This window comes from Scyliorhinus canicula, chromosome 2 (genome assembly GCF_902713615.1).
Source record: "Scyliorhinus canicula chromosome 2, sScyCan1.1, whole genome shotgun sequence".
Classification (NCBI taxonomy): Eukaryota; Metazoa; Chordata; class Chondrichthyes; order Carcharhiniformes; family Scyliorhinidae; genus Scyliorhinus; species Scyliorhinus canicula.
Window position 1 is genome coordinate 220,864,305 of NC_052147.1, and position 14,619 is coordinate 220,878,923.

Consider the following 14,619-nt stretch of genomic DNA (forward strand, 5'->3'; position numbering starts at 1 on the left):
TGATTGGATGAATTCAATTGGAACTTTAATGTTGAGGTTGTAGCTTGTATCTGCTGTATGTTTGTGGTTGAGGGGGAAATAGTGGTCTTGGCAACGGAATTGGAATATGTGTCCGGGGAGAGAGAGCGAGATTAAGTTGAAGGGTGTAGGGCTCTGGTTATTCTTTTGTAGCCTGCATGGGCTGGCAGCATCATTTTTTGTCTTTGAGCATACACACTCTGGGTGGGAGGTTACTGTTGCGAGCTGTAAACTTTCAACTAGTGAACGGGAGTGAGGTGAAGGGAGGAGCTGCAGCTTGTTCGACCTGCTTGGGCAGGGCTCAGCTTATTTCTTTGGTGGGGAGGGGGTGGGGGGGGGGGGGGGGGGGGGGGGGGGGGTAATTTTTCCGGAAAGCTTTATTCAGGGTTATCGAGGGAGAGGGGCTGGAGATCTGACTGGGGCTAGGAGGCAGCATTGGTGGCTGTCTTGGGTGGGTCCTGGGCCCGGGCCTGCCGGAGGTGGCAACCTTTGTCTTTTATCTTTAGGAATTGGTCGCAGTCAGTGGGTCGGGGATGGGAGTTTATGGTTGGGCTTTTTTTTCTTCAAGGGTAGGGGCTTGTAAATGGTATTGTGTTTGTATGGATTTGTTTATTTTGTGTTTTGTAAAATGAAAACTTCAATAAAAATATTTTCAAAAATGTTGTCTTACTTTTGTACTTTGTTAATAGAAGGTTACGAATCGTGTAGTAAACTGCTATAGTTACAAGCATTTAGCAGCAACTTTTATCAAAATATACTAACTATCAAACACCATTTCCTTTTCTTTAGTAAATTCCACATTTGTTGGGCCCAGCTTTCCTTTCAAATTTCTGCTTGTAGGCCTCTGGTGCCAACTCATAGGCATTTTTACTTCATCACTGTTAAGCGAGTGCTCCTCTGAAAGATGAGCACACCCCCAAAACCTTTGTTCTAAAATCTCTTTGTCGGGCCTAATCCAAGATAGTTTAGGCCACTTCAAATTCATGGAATTCTGTCAAACATTTTTTCCTTCCTACAAAGTAAATCTACTCTATCTAATTAAATCTAGGTACGGAGGGCAGCACGGTGGCACAGAGGGTTAGCCCAGCTGCCTCACGGCGCCGAGGTCCCAGGTTCGATACCGGCTCTGGGTCACTGTTCGTGTGGAGTTTGCACATTCTCTCTGTGTTTGCGTGGGTTCTGCCCCCACAACCCAAAAAGATGTTATGGGTAGGTGGATTGGTCACGCCAAATTGCCCTTTAATTGGAAAAAATGAATTGGGTACTCCAAATGTATATTTTAAAAAATCTAGGTACCAAGTAAATATTCCTTGCTTATTCAAAACTAGGAGAAATTTGCTCCAAGTCATTTGTATCTTTCATTGCTAATTCTAGGTTGCATACTTAAGAGCTATTTTTTACAATTCTCTCTCCTTATTCACTTTCTCACTTTCTAACGTCCACCTTTCTCGTTTTCAATTTCGCTTCTCAATTAAAGCTTTTTTATTTCTATTTTATAATGTCTCATTTCCCTTTCTTTTTCTCCTTCTAATGCTAACTTTTCTTATCTTAATTAAAGTTCTCCTAGTTCTACGCAAGTACTATCAGGGACCTCCTTTACTTTCTTGAGCACCAATTCTTCAACAATCTCTTACTTTGTAGCTCTCAATTTTAAGCAGTTCCTATTTGCTTTAGTACTACCTACAAATTATTTTTAGTCAACTGTTTCAAGGTACTAAGGGACGAACATCCTCACTAAAGGCACTCATACTGAAGTTTTGATGACAGGTTATGACTTGAAATGTTCACTGTTTAATTTTTAAAAATTCATTCAAAGGATGTAGATGACGCTGCCTAGGCCAGCAGTTATTGCGCATCCCAGATTACTCTCGAGATGATGGTGAGCTGCCTTCTTGAACCACTTTCAGTCCCTGTGGTGTAGGTACACCCACAGTTCATTAGGGAGTTCCATGATTTTGATCCAGCCAGCAATGAAGGACGGAGATATATTTCCAAGTCAAGACGGTGTGTGACTTTCAGTGGAAATTCCAGGTGGTAGTGTTCTCAGGTTTCTGCTGCCATTGTCCTAGATCAGGGGTGGGCAAACTTTTCCGTGCAAGGGCCGCATTCAGAAATTCACAATTCACAAAGGGCCGCATAGTATATTAAGTAAAATAATTACGTCACCCGGTTATGATTCTGGGCGCCTCATATAGAACATAGAACAGTACAGCACAGAACAGGCCCTTCGGCCCTCGACGTTGTGCCAAGCAATGATCACCCTACTCAAGTCAATGTATCCACCCTATACCAGTAAGTAACCCAACAGCCCCCCCACCCATTAACCTTTTAAAAAAATAAATTAAAAAAAAAAAAAAATTTTTTTTGAAAAAATTTTTTTTTTTTTTAATGACTTGGTGGGCCGCAGAAATACCTTTGGCGGGCCGCATGCGGCCCGCGGGCCGTAGTTTGCCCACCCCTGTCCTAGATGGTAGTGGTCATTGGTTTGGAAGGTGCTACCTAAGGATACTTGGTGATTTCCTGCAGTGCATCTTGTAGATAATACACAATACTGCCACTCTGAGTCGGTGGTGGAGGGAGTGAATGTTTGTGGAGGGGTGCCAATCAAGCAGGCTGTTTTGTCCTGGATGATTTCAAGCTTCTTGAGTGGTGTTAGAGCTACACTCATCCAGGAAAGTGGAGAGTATTCCATCACACTCCTGACATTATGCCTTGTAGATGGTCAACAGGCTTTGGGGAGTCAGGAAGTGAGTTATTCAACGCAAAATTCTTAGCCTCTGACCTGCTCTTATAGCCACACTATTGATATGCACAGTCCTCAGGTCTGAGGAAGGAGCAGTGCTCCGAAAGCTAGTGATTTGGAACAAACCTGTTGGACTTTAACCTGGTGTTGTAAGAATTCTTACGTTGCTACATTTAGGCATGGACTGTTTCAGTACCTGAGGATGCTGAAAAATCCACTGAGCATTTCCTGTTTTTATTTTAGCTGCAAGAATTGGATTGTAGGGCACTTGCTGAGCTGTGATACTACTGGGTTTGATTCAGTATGGTAACAACAGCAAATTGGATTGAATGTCTTCATTTTGTGAATGGCACTGGGGGTTTGGAGCTTACAATATCTAGCAGAGTAGAGAAGGCAGTGGGGTGAGAGTTTATCTAAAGCATGACAATATTGTAGGGGGGTGAAGGTTTTCAGCATCTGTCTGCAATGACTAGAAAAAGGGATAGACTGGGAAATTGCTGAATTTGGCAATATCTGCATGGTAGAAACAAGGTTTACATTCTGACTTGTGGAACATCAGATTAATTTATGGGAAAACACTTTCTAACTCAAATTAAACTATGAATAGTAAGGTGATGGAATGGGTCCATTCTGATCAGGAGGGCCTACTCTAGACCTTAGGTTTTAATAATTTGCTAGAACATTAGGTTAGGTGCTGAAGAGCCTCCAAGGTGGCCAAGATGGCAGCACGGTAGCACAAGTGGATAGCACTGTGGCTTCACAGCGTCAGGGTCCCAGGTTCAATTCCCCGCTGGGTCACTGTCTGTGCATCTGCACGTTCTCCCCGTGTCTGCCTGGGTTTCCTCCGGGTGCTCCGGTTTCCTCCCACAGTCCAAAGACGTGCAGGTTAGGTGGATTGGCCATGCAAAATTGCCCTTGGTGACCAAAAAGGTTAGGAGGGGTTATTGGGTTACCGGGATAGGGTGGAAGTGAGGGCTTATGTTTGTCGGTGCAGACTCGATGGGCCGAATGGCCTCCTTCTGCACTGTATGTTCTATGTTCTTAACACTAGTTTTGCTCATCTTTAATGCAACTTGCCCCTCTCGGAAAGGAGTTGAAGCATGCATTGTGACCGGCTACCTGGGAGATCGTTAAGGTTATAATTGACAATTAAATTTCCTGCCTGTAGTGCACATTAAAGAGGCTTCAACGCATTTTGACGGATAGTGCTTCAATTGATTACCTTTTCCAGCGATCATCACTAATTTAAAGCTTTGCTCAGATTTCACTATTCAACTTTTGATGAACGTTAGAAAATGATTTTTGAAACTTGTGAAGATTTTACCAACACACCGTGAACATTGATGTTGGAAATTCTCAAAATTCACCAAAAAGGACTTATAAAGAGTCACTAGGAGAAAGGCTGTGATTGGTAAAGAGTATCTTATCAGTGACCCCCCTTGGTTTGTAAGTGGAATGGGAAGAGATTGAGGCATGAGCTGCTGCAGGGTAGTCGGACAGGAGGAACAGGACGACAAGGTGAACTCCCCCATTGCCTCTCATCCACTAAAGTTATAGGACGTCCCTCTTTCACCAGGGGCACTAGTACCAATCTCTAACCGTCTCTGAGCCATTCTGAAACATTCCATTGCTTGTCACCCAGCACACTCCACAGATTCACTAAAGTGAGTAAACTGCTTCTCAGGGGTGCTTGAATGCTAAACCTACAGGCTATTTCCTCCATGCATGTTTAAATTATGGATACTTCAATCAACCCCAAATTGCAAGCTAAAAATTAGACATTTTCAGACAGGCATGTCTTATTAGTTCAGCACTTACTTTATGACTGGTTTCACCAAAATAACCACCTACATATTCAAGATGCTCACACTACCACAAAAATTCCAAACTATGTGCCCAGCTGTATGGACCCACAAGCGAAACACTTCCATATGAGTAAACTACTTTTAATTTCAAGCTGCTCAATTTAAATTAATTGATACCCTGCAAATAGTTGCCATATCCAAAATGCATTTGAAGTCTTGAGTGATAAATATTTTATACAGTGATTGTGAACATTAGTGAATGATTGCATTTTGCACAGAATGTAACCTTTTTGGAAGGTGTTACTAGTGTAGCCACCTGGGGTGGCCACTGCCCAACACAAAATGGAAGATTGCAAGGAATGCAGGGAAAATGGACATTTTGGAAAGCAAGCAGCTTGCAAAACGATTGTATATTGGGACGACTGCAGAAACCAGTTTTGACTGTTGCAGAAACCAGACAGCACTGTGAAAAGAAACCAGTTAACATACTAATGAGGCGATACCGGGCGATCCCCAGATACAATGGAAACAAGTTAAACACAGATCGATACATTCTATGGAAGGCCAGACCCTTTGGAGCCAGAGAAGCCCAAAACAATAAGTCCCAAGAACCGCCCCAGCGACCGAGGAACTGCCCCATGATTGGGGGGTTCAAACATAATCAATTGGGAAGAGACCCAATCGATTCCAAGCAGGTAAGGGAGTCCGCCCAAATGGGCGCGGACCCCCTGTGATCTATAAAAGAAAGGTCCCACACATGGTTCAGTCTCCTGATCCAGCCTTCGGATAGCAGCCACCAATAAGTAAGTGACTCCGAACGACCGCTACCAGAGATAGGCACTCCTGACTCCCTTTTTAATTGATACCAACCTGAAGTCTGCAGACCAGAGCAGAGTAAGAGGCCTTGTTCCCTGACCCAGCAGTTCCTTCGAGATAAGTATTAGTTATTTAGCGGTAGGAGTAAGTTTAATCCTTTTAGCGTGTGCATGGGTAGTTATTATAATTGTATTATAATAAACGCTAGTTGTTTGGACTTACTAATTGGTGTACGGTTTTATTGCTTTGAATTTCACCTTGAAGCTTGTGACGGTGTCTTAACGGCACCTGGCGACTCCAGAGCTTAGAACAAGAAACAGAGCCAAATTGAGTGTTCAGCACACTCACCCAGAGCTGCAACACTATGGCACACAGACCTAACTATAGATGCATTTAATTTTTGCTGAATGGACAGCACGGTAGCATTGTGGATAGCACAACTGCTTCACAGCTCCAGGGTCCCAGGTTCGATTCTGGCTTGGGTCACTCTCTGTGCGGAGTCTGCACATCCTCCCCATGTGTGCGTGGGTTTCCTCCGGGTGCTCCGGTTTCCTCCCACAGTCCCAAGATGTGCAGGTTAGGTGGATTGGCCATGATAAATTGCCCTTAGTGACCAAAATTGCCCTTAGTGTTGGGTGGGGTTACTGGGTTATGGGGATAGGGTGGAGATGTTGACCTTGGGTAGGGTGCTCTTTCCAAGAGCCGGTGCAGACTCGATGGGCCGAATGGCCTCCTTCTGCACTGTAAATTCTATGATAGCTTGGGTATTTTCTGTGATTTCATATAAAATGAAGTTCACTTGAAAAAAACTTTAACAATCCAAGGCAGGTAGCATGGTGGCGCAGTGGGTTAGCCCTGTTGCCTCACAGTGCCAAGGTCCCAGGTTCGATCCCAGCTCTGGGTCACTGTCCGTGTGAAGTTTGCACATTCTTTCCTTGTTTGCGTGGGTTCCGCCCCCACAACCCAAAAGATGTGCAGGGTAGGTGGATTGGCCACGCTAAATTGCCCCTTAATTGGAAAAAATGAATTGGAACTCTAAACTTATAAAAAAAACAACAATCCAAGAAACCAAAGCATCAATTCACATATTTTCTTGACACTTTACAGGTATGTAACCCTTTGTAATTTGCTATTGCAAAATTGGGACATGTATAACTCTTCCAATGGAAAATACAACTGTAAGATAACAGAGGGTCTCAGGGTAGATACAGCACTTACCCGGAGACTAAAATCTGCCCATCTGGTGAAAAGCAACATGACAAAACAGGTGCTGTGTGACGATTTAATGAACATCTCATTCTAAGTTCACAGCCTGTAAGTATAAAAGCGATTATCACAAGAAAATGTAGCAGGTAGCAATGCAGAAAATATTACTATATATTTTGACCCAGTAGATGTTCAACATTCTAACATTCTTTTCAACCAAATTACCATAAAGGATGATCGACAGCAGTATGGTCAATATTAGACAGAACAAGCGCAGCACGTAGGGCAGCACGTTGGGCAGTGGTTAGCATTGCTGCCTTACGTGCCGAGGACCCGGGTTCGATCCTGGCCCTGGGTCACTGTCCATGTGGAGTTTGCACATTCTCCCCGTGTCTGCGTGGGTCTCATCCCCACAACCCAAAAAGATACGCAGGGTAAACGAATTGGCCATGCTAAACTTCCACTTAATTGGGAAAAAAAAATTGTGTACTCTAAATTTATTTAAAACATTTAAAAAAATATTACATAGAATAGACACAACACGGAAACTAGCCGCTCAGTCAAACTGGTTTCTCCTAGTGTTTATGCTCCACGCTAGCCTCCTCCCAACCATCTTCATGTAAGTATCAGGATTACCATTTACTCCTTCCTCACGTATCTATCTAGCATTCCCTCAAATGCACAATTCTACAGTGGAAATGAAGGAATCTTCAATGTCTTACAATCAATAGAGATTATCACAATGAGTATATTACCTTTACTCTTAGTGATATTTTCTGACTTGCAATTTTTTTAATGTGGGAAGCGCTTTACAGCCAATGAAGTACTTTTGTAATGTAGAAAATACAAGGATCAGTTCGCACATAGCAAGCTCAAACGAGCAATGGGATGATGGTAACATTATCTTTTATAGTGATCTTGATTGTGGGAAAAATATTGGGAAATATACTGGGATAACTCCCTTACTCTTCTTCAAAATAGTGTCATGGGATCTTTCACGTCCAACCAAGCGTAGATGGGGCTTCAGTTTAACATCTCATCCAAAAAAAATAACTTTCTACTGCACTTGAGCGCCAGCCTTGTATTTTGTTCTGGAGTGGGATGTGAACCAACAATCTTCTGACCATGATGAGAAGGCTACTGTTACTAACTGAATCACGGATGAAACTACAGGCTAACAAACTAACAGTACACTGGAAATCAGAACAAGAATGGACCATATCGCACCTTGAGTTTGCTCCACCATCACCAAGACCCTGAATGATCCTCAACTTCAACTCAATTTTCCTGCCCAATTCCCGTATCCCTTGATTATTTATGAGTCCAAAAGTCAGCCTTGAATATACGTTACTTAATAACTCCACAGACCTCTGGGGTACAGAATTTCAAAGGCTTACAACCATCTGAGGCAAGAGGTTTCTCCTCATACTGTCTTCTTATCCTGAGACTATGCCCCTAACCTGGACACTTTAGCCAGAGGAGACAAACGCTCCCAAAATCTTGCTTGTTTCAATGATACCGCCTCTCATTTTTCCAAGACAACCCTTTCAACCCGGCAATCAATCTTATAAACCTTTACTTAGACACAAAATCTGAATACAGTACATCAGGTAAAGTCCCACCAGTTCTTTACAATTAATTTCTACAAGATTTCTTTACTCTTGCCTTCCAATCTGCTTGCGATAAAGAAGATACCATTTGCCTTCCTAATTGCTTGCATATTAACTACTTGATTCATGGACAAGGATAGAGTAACCTCACATTTCCCCACATTAAAATCTGTCACCATCTTGCCCAATGGCAAGCCTTATCTAAAATATTTTGCACTCTTTGTCCTCATCATAGCTTACTTTCTCACCTAACTTTGTATGGCCAGCAAATTTGCATATGTTACACTCAATCCCTTCGTCTAAACCTTTAACAAAGATTGTCAATAGTTGAGCCCCCAGCATTGACTCTTGCAGCTTCCCACCATGAACAGCCAACCAACCTTTAGTTTTAAAAAAAAGATGTCCTAATGGATACATGAAGAATTTCAAAACAAGGAACATTGGGTTGATTCTCAAAAAATATCTCTTAATGAACTCCTTTATGGTTAACGAACAAATATATTAATTGTTTAAAGCACATTGTAATAGGGTGTCTTCATTTTAGCACGGTTCATAAATTAGGGAATTTCCACTAACAGCGCTGCCTCCAATTTTGTTTTTCATGGTTACTCCATATGCTCACTCTTTTGAAAACAAATTGCCATTGCCACCTCTCCTCACTCTCGCTGACCACTTCCTCCTCCCGACCACCAAGCTCACAACTTCCTGCTTCCAACCCCCTTGCTCACAACATGTCAGTTATCTGAAGACATTAAAAAAGCCAAGACAATTTTCATAGATAGCAACAGTCAACTATGATTGGAGCAGCGTGCCTCTTGATAATTGGTTCAGAGTCGGATCTAAACAGGCTGAGGAGCATATTAGTCTGCTACTTGAAGTTGTTCATATTCAACACACCTGTTGCGTCTTCAGGTGACAGAATCCAAAGGTTTATTTTGTTATCCTGACCACAAGAAGCCAGCAGAAAGCACTGTGATCCTGAATTAATGCCACCTGACAAATCAAAAAGGTTATATATTAAATGCAGCACTGCATGCATCAAAACTCACAAAAACCTTAGAAACTCATGAATTATATGGACTGCTTTAAGCAATATACTTCTACGAAGAGACAAAAAGTCGATTTAGCAAATAAGCATTGTAATCTATCCTATGGCAGTCTTCTCAGAATGATTTGATCAAGACACTGGTTTGCACAGTGAAGCATTGGTTGCTTTGGCTAAAGAGTCCTCACTCTGGCTGGTAACCTCTGCCGCATTTGCTATGGAGAAAGAAAGTGGTTGAGAAGATGTATGGTCCTTTGTTTTCAGTAAGCCTGCTTGGCCAGCTGAAATGTTTGTTTCAGCTCATTCTTTCCAATGTCCTTCCAAACAGTCAGCATCCAAAGGCCAAGGCTTTAGCGACTGTTTCCCAGTTGTCGGTGTTAATGTCTACCATATTGGTGTCTTACTTGATATTCTTGTAGCAGAGATATGAAGGCCGAGGAGGTCCTGATCCAGTGGCCAGTACACCCTGTAGAAGGTCCTTCGGTATAAGGCCATCATCCACCCAATGAATGTGAACGAGCCAGCGCAAACAAGTTGGCTTAGTAAAGAGTGTATGCAGATGGAGTCAGCATGTTCCTGGACTTCTGAGCCTGTGGCTTTGTCCTGCCAAGAGATGCCAAGGATATGTCTGAGACTGCGAAGATGAAACTGTTCATTCTTTTCTGCTGCTTAGCATATGTTGTCCAGGTCACACCACTGTGGAGGAATGCATTGAACATACATGTTTGGTAAATTGGCAGTTTGGTATTTTCAATTTGTTGTCATTCCACTCTCTTACTCAGCTTGGACATAACACCTGAAGCCTTTGCAATGAGTGTTGATTTCAGCATCAAGTGACAGATTACTGATGATTGTGGAGCCTAGATAAGAGAAAATTATCAACACTCTAGTGTCACATTGTCAATGCCGATACATGGCAGTATGACAACATTCTGGACCACGACATCAGTCTTCCAATGCTGTGGTCAAACCAAACTTTTTACAGGTATGAGATTCTGTCCATTTGCTACTGAGGGTATTCCTCAGTATGCAATGCTCACGCGACATTGTCAGCATACAGCAATTCTCTCTGGTGAGGATTCGGTACACCTTTGTTTTGGGCCTCAGGCAATTAAGGGTGAACAGCTTTCCATCAGTTCTGGTATTTAAATAGACACTCTCAGTAGATGACCTGAAGGTATATGGCAGTGGCAAAATGAAGAATATGTCAAAGAGTGTTGCTGCCAGAACACAACCCAGTTTGACCGCACTGCAGACCTCAAAGTGGTCTGATGTTGCCCCACCATTTAAAAAGAAATTAGAGTACTCAATTCTTTTTTTCAATTATGGGGCAATTTAGTGTGGTCAACTCACCTACCGTGCACATCCTTTTGGGTTGTGGGGGTTGAGACCCATGCAGACAAGGGGAGAATGTGCAAACTCAATACTGAATCGAACATGGGTCCTCTGTGCTGTGAGGCAGCAGTGCTAACCACTTTGCCACCACGCTGCCCATGTTTCCCCATCATAACTGACCTTACCCATCATGTTGTCAATGAAAGAGGAGATCACATTGACCAGCTTCAGCCTGCAGGCAAATTTCTCCAACAGCCTGAATAGATTGCCTCTGCTCACATAGTGAGATCAATGAAGGCAATACATAGTGGTCTCCTTTGTTCAAACATTTCTCTTGCATCTGCCGGACTGAGAAGATCATGTCAATTGTAGATCTTTTAGGCCTGAAACAACATTAGGATTCAGAGTAGGTGTGATCAGCCAGGATCTGCAGTTTGACAAGGGCAACAAAGGCAAATACTTCTCCCCCGATGCCCCACAGGGATGCACCAATTGTTGCAATCACGGCAGTCACTCTTGTTCTTGTATAGTGTCACAATCTTTGCATCTATCCTGGGCACTGCCTCCTCCTTCCAGCAGAGACAAGTTCATGCAGATGCTGCAGGGGTGCCGGTTTCCTGTGCTTGATGAATTCAGGACATCAAACTTTATCCATAGTAATCAAGTCAATAAGCTTTACTAAGCTGCTCCAGTGTGTGTTCGACATCCAGCTCTGGCATAACAGGGAGGATTTCTATGGTGTCTCGAGCTTGCTCAGTGATAGTGCTCTCCCTGGAGTGCAACTCAAGGAAGTATGTCACCATTCTCTCCAACCATATATTGCAGTGGGTGACTTTGCAGGGTGTTGATTTCAGCATCAAGTGACAAATTACTGGTGAATGTAGAGCCTAGATAAGGGAAACTTATCAACAGACTCTGCAATACCAATAGATGGCAATATGACAACATCCTGGACCATGACATCAGTCTTCCAATGCTGATGGTCAAGCCAAACTCTTTACAGGTGTGAGATTCTGTTCATTCTGTCCCTTGCCTTTGTTTTCAATGGGGCTGTTTTCTTTGCTTGTGGACCTTCATACGTGCCCCCCAGCTGTTCCCTGTGTTAAAGGATGTCTGGATATTCTGACAAAGTAGTAACTGACACACTGTCGAGCAATCTGTTAGGACCCTACTGGGAGTGGTGCTTGATGCATTCAGAGTCTTCTTGTTCAGTTTGTTCTTGTAATCAATGAGAGTGGATTGCTTGTTTTCAATAACAGAACCCATTACAGTGTTGTTGGACTCGAACTAGTCAGCACCTTTGCTCTTCCATTCAATATGGTGAGAGCGCTGCATTTTAGATCATGCGGCAATGTATGTCACATTTGACGTCTGCACACTGTGGAAGTGCTGGAGAGCTCCTGTTCAATGAAGTCGAGGAACTGTTGGTTTTAATTTGGGTAGTCAGTGTTGCTGACTTTGATACCAGGATGGTATTTCTGCTTTGAATAAAAAAACTTCAAAGATTACATCCGAACCCTGGTGCAAGGATAAATCTGAGACTGCGAAGATGAAACGACTGCCCCTAACTTCCGTTGAGACGGTAGTGGGAAGCTGCATTATTGAACCACTGCAATCCACGTGGTGTATGCAAATCCACAGTTCTGTGAGGGAGTTCCAGGATTTTGACCCACTGGAAGCATCAGGTGCTGATCAGATGCATCGCATTAAAAATATCAATGAACTTGTCTACAAGTTTAGTTCAATTCTAATTACTAAAAGGTACATTTTCAATCTTTGTAAAGTAAAAGCTTTTCCACATACATGATAGATACAGAAATTATTGCTAGTTATTAATTATTAGACTGCCCAAATTAATTATTTTAAAATTTCCTCACCTTCAACCTTCATACCAATTTTGGATACCTTGATAGTTTAGTGGGTAAATGCACCTCCTAGTGAGACTGTGTCATAATGATTGTGAAAGTCCCAGATTTAATCCCTAGTCTGGGAAGAATTCATTGATAATTGTGGTAGCGGGGCAGAGTGTGCGGATCGGCAGTTGAGCGCGGGTCCAAGCTTATGGAGCGGCGGTTGAGTGCTTGTCAGTCAACACCCAGGGAGTCAAGGAGTAAGTAGGCCTCTCTTGTATATAGTTTGATTCAAATAGGATTGGATTTGTTTATTGTCGCGTGTACCGAGGTACAGTGAAAAGTATTTTTCTGGAGCAGCTCAACAGATCATTAAGTACATGAAATGAAAAGGAAATAAAAGAAAATACATAATAGGGCAACACCAGGTACACAATGTAACTACATAAGCACCGGCATCGGATGAAGCATACAGGGGTGTAGTGTTAATGAGGTCAGTCCATAAGAGGGTCGTTTAGGAGTCTGGTAACAGCAGGGAAGAGGCTGTTTTTGAGTCTGTTCATGCCTGTTCTCAGACTTTTGTATCTCCTGCCCGATGGAAGAAGTTGGAAGAGTGAGTAAGCCGGGAGGGAGGGGTCTTTGATTATGCTGCCCACTTTCCCCAGGCAGCGGAAGGTATAGATGGAGTCAATGGATGTGGTTCGTGTGATGGACTGGGCTGTGTTCTCGACTCTCTGAAGTTTCTTGCGGTCCTGGGCCGAGCAGTTGCCATACCAGGATTTGATGCAGACAAATCAGATGCTTTCTGTGGTGCATCTGTAAAAGTTGGTAAGAGTTAATGTGGACATGCCGAATTTCCTTAGTTTCCTGAGGAAGCGCTGTTGTACTTTCTTGGTGGTAGCGTCGACGTGGGTGGACCAGGACAGATTTTTGGAGATGTGCACCCCTAGGAATTTGAAACCGCATGTGCCACTTGAAGATCTATGTATATTAAATTTAGTGCAATTCATATTTTTCAAAATGCTTTGTTACTTCCTTATTAGGTTAAATTTGTTTTAACAGTCTAGATTTAATTTAATTAGATTTTTAAAAAATTCTGCCTGTTGATTTCCAAAATATCCGTTGGTAATTAAACTTTTCCAGCTAAATGGACAACTTTTTTGTTAAGGGGCTGGTTATTTGAACTTGTGTTCAAAATGAACCTCCTTTCATCTCAAAATTGTCAGAATACCTTTTCAGACTGGTAATGCCCCTTTTATACTTCTCTTCAAAAGTTATAGAATCAAAAATGTGATGTAATGTCAATAATTTCCTCAAAATGGCATTACATAAATATTCAAATGTCTGAAATAATGTTTGCTGAACTACTCAAGGCAAAACATACCAGTGATTGGTTGAGTTGAAAATTCACAGCAGGTGACTCCCAGGTCATGGGCTGTTTTCAAATTAAGAAGGCACTTCATTTGGCAATCCCAAACTGTCAACTCTCCGGATGTTGAGCCAGTTACAAAGTGATTACCACCAGGAGAAAAGTCACAGGCAATTACTGATCCATCCTCAACAGCACCTGTCCTGAAGTTAAGTAACATTCAATGAGCTACAAATGTTACATGAGAATGTCACACAGGGCTTTATTCATAACTCATACTTACCTAAACAAACGACCTATACAAAACAAAAATTATCCGTAAAATATTTTACACAAACTTTATACTCCAATAGACCAACATTAATCAACCAGAATAAGGTTAGGGGATATTAGATTGGGGAGGGAAAGGAATGCCCTGGATAGTGTCCTGGAATGGGTGGAGGATGGGTTAGAAGGTACAGTAAGAGTAATGCTATGACTAGTAAGAACAGAAGAAGGTTAGAGGCTTGTGGGTAGGGCAATGGAAGCCCAGACAGAGCAGTACAGGGAGGGGTGATATGCATATTCAGAAACTAAAAACAAAATTGGCAACCAAGTTGCAAGAAAGAGTTCAGAAATTTGTCACAAAACATCTCATAGCCAAATGGCAGAATCCTAAGTTGTGACATTAATAGATCTGAATTCACTGTTAAATTTTGACAAGAAAATATTAATACCGATACGTTACAAGCAAAATAGTGACTACAGGTAGAAAGGTTTTTGGACAGGAAGTGTCTGGCCTACAGAAGCTTTTTAATAAAGATATTAGTTAATTCCACTAGT

At 42.4% G+C, this 14,619-nt stretch overlaps 1 protein-coding gene across 2 annotated transcripts in view; it reads right to left on the minus strand.

The window, feature by feature from the left end:
• The window catches only part of wdsub1 (WD repeat, sterile alpha motif and U-box domain containing 1), a 60,031-nt gene that overhangs the window by 22,070 nt on the left and 23,342 nt on the right, over positions 1 to 14,619 (minus strand). For both annotated transcript variants that reach the window (XM_038789637.1, XM_038789635.1), the window contains exons 3-5: positions 13,813 to 14,000; positions 9,096 to 9,191; positions 6,601 to 6,694 (exon numbers count right to left, since the gene is read on the minus strand). In XM_038789637.1, the coding sequence (XP_038645565.1) occupies positions 6,601 to 6,694; positions 9,096 to 9,191; positions 13,813 to 14,000 (378 nt within the window). The remainder of the gene's footprint in view (positions 1 to 6,600; positions 6,695 to 9,095; positions 9,192 to 13,812; positions 14,001 to 14,619) is intronic.